The sequence below is a fragment of the Plectropomus leopardus genome, unplaced genomic scaffold, assembly GCF_008729295.1.
Source record: "Plectropomus leopardus isolate mb unplaced genomic scaffold, YSFRI_Pleo_2.0 unplaced_scaffold29336, whole genome shotgun sequence".
Classification (NCBI taxonomy): domain Eukaryota; kingdom Metazoa; phylum Chordata; class Actinopteri; order Perciformes; family Serranidae; genus Plectropomus; species Plectropomus leopardus.
In genome coordinates, this window is record NW_024631975.1 from 1 (window position 1) to 5,997 (window position 5,997).

Consider the following 5,997-nt stretch of genomic DNA (forward strand, 5'->3'; position numbering starts at 1 on the left):
ACACACACACACACACACACACACACACACACACACACACTGCCTCATAGTCATACTGAGTGCGACTGATTGAGTTTTATATGCGAAAATAAACGCTCCGTCTGTCGCGCACACGCTCACAATCACACTCACCAAACTGCGGTCGATTACTCTTATCAGTGGCGGCCACAAAACACACAAGTGGAGCCGCGCTGCGTGTTTTATAGTCTCTTTCCCGTCAATACGCTTTCACAACACACACATTTTTCTCCAGTGAGGACCGGATCATTTGTTGTTTTTTTTAAATAGTCATTGTTTGTGAAAGTGGAGCTTTAGATGGAGATAAAGACACACTTGTTGAGTGCGGAGATTGACAAAAGACACACTTCACCACTTTGCTCTGTGTGGCTGCAGCTCCAGAGCTGAACTCTGACATGTGATGTAACAGCTTGGCCTAATTTTCCATCATGTGTGTGCGTGTGTGTGTGTGTGTGTGTGTGTTTGTGGGAAGTCAGCAAGGCTAAACTTTGACCCTTTTCCCGGTCACATGAGGGAAAAACAGATAAGAAGAGAGTTAACTGATTTTTTTTTTCTTAATTTTGTCACAAAATAAGACTGAAAACATTATTGAACTCAAGCCTCAGTGGCTGTTTGGAGCATTTTAACACACTTCTCATTCTTCAGTTTTTAAAATGATTTTGGCTGTGTTCACATTTTGGCCAGATTGTGTATTTTTGTTTAATCAGTGAATTTGCAGCTCAGCTCCTACAATAAGTCTAAAATACACTGTGGAAACTAAATAGTTACATTCAGACTGTTCAGGTCAAAAAATGCTCCATTGAAACCCATTCAAACTGACATTTTTGATCCCACAGCCATCAGAGCAGAAAAACATGCATTGCATTGTTTCTGGGTGTCATTCTGGGCTTGTGACTTGGAATTTGTCATTTTCGCTTTTTTTTTTAATCATATTTTGGCATGGCTGCAATTCATTGACATATCCCAGACTGTGATCATTAAAAGTTTGCATGACGTATATTGAAAATAATTTTTTTTTTTCATCTAAAAACATAGTGACATCATGTCAAAAACCTGGCATTTAAAGGGTTACATTTTTTTAAATTAATGAATATTTGATATTCATGATTAGGGCTGGTGTTGGTTAAAAAATAAACTCAATAAAAGAAGAAAATCATAATAATGTATAATACATTTTAATGCTTGATTTTGTAAAAGCGCATTTTGTGCACAGAGTGATGCGAGTGCGTGTGATATTAATGCAGGTTCATATTAATGTTCTTTCACGCTTTTTCACAATCAGCCGATGACTTCAGGGCAACGTGTTCATTTTACTGCAGTAATGAGTAATGTCTGTGTCGTTTTCCCTCCCTGTGACTGTTTGCGTTTTCAGGAACCGGCTTCGGTAAAAAAGGCAAAGAGCTGAGTACCGAGCGTGATTTCTTCATGAGGATGAAATGCACGGTGACCAACAGAGGACGCACCGTCAACCTCAAGTCAGCCAGCTGGAAGGTGAGAGACGCTGCAGCCGCGAGCCGACACATCTGCAACATCTGCACATGCAGTGTGTGCAGGATTATAGATGATACATTAAATAGATATCAAATATCTGTTCATGACAGACATTGGCTGTACAGTAAACTGTACACGATGTCACAGGTTTTAATATGTGAATTTATTGCGAACAGAAGCGTTTGATTAATTTGAATAAGAGGTCTGAGGAGGTAAAAATCAAGAAAAAAAAAGCAAAACAATACAACAAAGCTCCACTATTCTGTTAATGATTACAGCAGCAGTAAAACTGATTAGATCTGCTTCCCAGTTATGTAAAAAACATCCCAGAATAAACACGTATAAGAAGATGTTTTATTTTAAAAATTAAGGCCCTGAAGTCAGCTGCTCACATCACAGGATTTTTCACCGAGAAGTTTCTTCCCCACGTGATCATCATAGGTTTAAAAAAATCACTGAAAAATGAGAAAACAAACAGAAACAGTTACATTTAAATTTTATTTGTATTAATTTTTCATGTTAAAAATATTATCAAGCAACAAGAGTCTGTGCTGCATTCTCCAGCCTTTTGGAGAGTCGCAGCATCTGAGAAAATTTCAAAATTGGTGATTTTGTTGTAAATTAGGAGGTTAAGAACAAGCAATTTAAAAGAAAAGGAAAAACAATACAACAAACTCTGAATGAATAAATAACTTTTTCTGCTTCGCTATTCTGTTAATGATCACACAACCAGTGAAACTGATGTGATCTGCTTCCCAGTTATGTAAAAAAAACTGGAATAAATAATAATAATAATCTTTTTTATACAGTACTTTTCAACCTTAAGCCTAATTAAAAGATTTACAGAATAAAAATGAAATATCAGAAACCCATGTAGCCCTTCTCCCAACCCCCAACTCCCAACCAAAATTAAGAACATTAAAAAGCACAAATAATAAACATTAATGCAAACATGAACAGATGGGCGTGCAAGTACAAAAATCCAATTTCATGAATAAGAAAATTCAGGTAAAAGAGAATTAAGCTCATAAGCAGGTAAAATCAAGAGTGAAAAAAATAACTGTATGTATAAGCAGATCTAATAAAGGGGATGATCGCATATAAAACAATGCCAGTGCCAATAAAACTCTTGAATTTTGTATCAGGAAAAATTGCAAAGTATCAGGAAGTACATGAAATAGTCACATGGGGAAACTAAAGCATGACCACTATGAAGTGTAATGACAATAATAATTCGTATTTTAGGATTCTTTATTTGCTTTTGTAGATTCTCTTACGAGCCTCTAGTGGTTCTCTGTGTCTCAGCTGCACAATCTGCCTTTATTTTGTTGATGATTTGCTGTTTTGTTTTTAATGTACAAATAAATATATAACAAATACATTAAAAATACACCATTAATTAATATTATTAAAAACAATACATGTTAGAGTGTTAAACATTTACAACTAAGACCTCAAATTGAGCTGCAAACATCACAGGACAGGTGACATCCGTCGCTGCTGCACTGTGTCACTTCCTCTGGTTCACCTGCTGCTCCTCCAGGTGCTGCACTGCACCGGACACCTGAAGATGTACAACAGCTGCCCTCCGCGCGTTCTCTGCGGCTTCAAAGAGCCGCCGCTCACCTGCGCCGTGCTGATGTGCGAGCCCATCGCACACCCGTCCAACATCGACACGCCGCTGGACAGCAAGACCTTCCTGAGCAGACACAGCATGGACATGAAGTTCACCTACTGTGACGAGAGGTAGACACACACGCACGTATTGTTCCTGCTAGCTTTTGTTTACTTTTAGTAGCTGCGGTCAAAAATAACTCAGGAATTCACGTTAATTATAATTTTTTTCACACAAATGTCTAAAAAATAGATTATAAGGTGATGACGTTTTATATCCAAAACGTAACATCATTAGTGTCCTAGCCAAGAAAGGCAGAACAAAGTTACCGACGGACAATGTGGAACAAAAAAAAATCCAAAGAAACAATATAAAACACAAAAAGGACACAAAATAAAGTTACCGCAAGGAAGGACTAAAATGAATGTCAATGTACGCTTCAATAAACCAGAAAAACGAGACAATCAGCAGACCAGCTGAGACACCCGGATGTTGGCATGGGGAAGATGACATGCAAAAGTCCGGCAGCAGAAGTTGAATCAGCACATTTTTGTGCCTGAAATTAGAAAATGCACTTGAAAAATGACTCAACAGAAAAATAATTACAGCCCTTAATGTGTCTTTAAGTAAAAAAAACAGTAGAGTTCAACAGAGCAGCTTCACGCCGTGGACGGCCGCCAGTTAAAACACCATCCTTAAAGTGCAGCACGACTTCCACTCAAGAGACGTCCTGACTGATTGCAGCGTGTTGACAGAGTCGGTTTGACTTGGCAGAGACGTCAGTGGGGAACGTAAGCCAGAAGTGAATTATTAATACTTTAATAAGATGCTGTCACGACATCATCAGACGCTGCCAAGTGTTTCTGAGTGCAGAGACACGAGTGGACAAGCCTGCAAACACATTCCACTGTCTCCACGCCGTCGCTCAGGGCGTTTTCACGTTAGATGCGATTGTTTTCGGGCACGAACACCCCCCCTAATCCCCGCCGCTCAGCTCTCACATTCTGTACCGGAGGACTCTTATGTCATCATCTCTGCGACACGGTCGATGATGTCAACTCTGTTACACGCACAGCCGCCATCAAGGACCCGTTTTTCTTTCTCGCCATATTGGTGCAGTTTGATAGTCGCCCAAATCTTCTCTCCAATTACACAAATGAGTTTGTTAAAGGTGGTTTCAGCCCCCCGGCTCAGCGGGGAGTTGGACTCATTAGGGACAGAAGGACAGAAAGTTTGTTCAGCTCATGTCTGGCAGTTGGACAGGTCGAGTACAGAAAGAAAAGACAAAAAAAAGACAGGAAGAAAGGAAGAAAAATACTTCTCGTTTACAGGAAAAAGAGAGAATAAGAGGCTTTGTCCAGGAGAAATCTGACGTCTTCAATCCTTAAAACTCATAATTATCGTAATCAAAGTTATAGTATGTGATATTACTATCAACCAATACTGGTTATTTAGTGCCGATATCGATTATTAGTAGTTAATGAGATCGATAACCAGGGCTTGAGCTTTTCATTTGTATATAATAATGGATAGTTTAATAAATATATTACACACTCTATTTTAGCCTTATTTTTATAAATCACATCAATAATGTCAATTCCTTATGATATGCATTCTGTGCATTCAGTTTTTATCCTCATTTTAACTTACTTTTACTATTATTATCAAGTGGATTTTATGTATTCTGTTCTGATTTTATTTTATTTTTACATGCAGGTTTTATTATGTCTTTTGATGTCAACCACTATTGTTATTATTATTAATAATTTACATTATATATAATAACATTAAAGACATTAAAGCTATCGTGACAGCAGAACTGGATTTTTTTTAATTTCAGGAATCTGTCACCTTAATTTAATTTAGATTTAGATTAATGTCAAGTCCTGATGAAAACTACGGAAGACGATTAGGGCCGAAACATTTTTGAGAGGAGGAAAAATTTTTTTTCATCATGCACGCTGAGAAAAAAGTCAAAATGTGGAGAATAATGTTGAAACACAATGACAACAAAAAAATCAAAACGTGAAGAGAAAAAAGTAGAAATAAAATTTCGGGAATAAAGTCAACCTTCTGAAACTTACAGTGTGTGGCACAAAACTGGAAAGATATTGACGCATAAGAACTTTGAATCTGCCAGAATGGCAGATTTTGGTGGCTTAAGAAGTCGAATAAAATCACATTAAAGCCTCTTTAATTGAGGCAAAGCGTGAAGAATTTGTCTGCACTCTTCAGTTTACGTTCTTCGGTCTCTGTTTAAACTTTGTGTTCAGGGGTCATTTCCTGTTGTTGCTTTGGATTTTGTTCTCACAGCTCAGTTTGTTTGGAAGAGACTTCTTTGAGAGTGAATAAACCACTCCAAGTGTGTTTGGTGTTTAGCCGAAAATTTAAGTATTTATTTTTCATGCTCAAAAAACATTATGAAACTTAATGCATCTGAGCGTTCAGAGGTAACTGCGCCGAAATGCATGAAAGGAAATAAAAAGTTTTTTTTTAAAAATGAGGTGAGCCGGTAACAAAATCCTCATTAACAAACTCGTGACAAGAGTGACGGCGAGAGATTAGCCGTTCCCAGAAACGCCGCGGAGACAGAGAGTTTGTACAATTCTTATTTTTGGAAGACTCTTCACCTCTCTGTTTGATTTCCAAATCGTGTGTGAAGCCTTTTGAAGTTCAGAAAGGAGGGAAAAATTCAGATTAACGACATGAAAATCCTGTGCGTTATTAAATGTGTGTGTGTGTGTGTGTGTGTGTGTGTGTGTGTGTTGCAGGGTAACAGAGTTGATGGGTTACACTCCCGAGGATCTTCTGGGTCGCTCAGTCTATGACTTTTACCACGCCCTGGACTCTGACAGCGTCACAAAGAGCCACCA

The 5,997-nt window shown here is 38.1% G+C and overlaps 1 protein-coding gene across 1 annotated transcript; it reads left to right on the top strand.

Annotated features, from left to right (window-relative positions):
- Positions 1-1,390: 1,390 nt before the first annotated feature.
- On the top strand, positions 1,391-5,992 carry LOC121938395 (endothelial PAS domain-containing protein 1-like; the record flags this gene model as incomplete). Its single annotated transcript, XM_042481643.1, has 3 exons — positions 1,391-1,509; positions 3,053-3,255; positions 5,896-5,992. Coding segments are annotated over 3 exons (419 nt in total), but the record flags the coding sequence as incomplete, so codon positions are not given.
- Between the last annotated feature and the right edge of the window lie 5 nt (positions 5,993-5,997).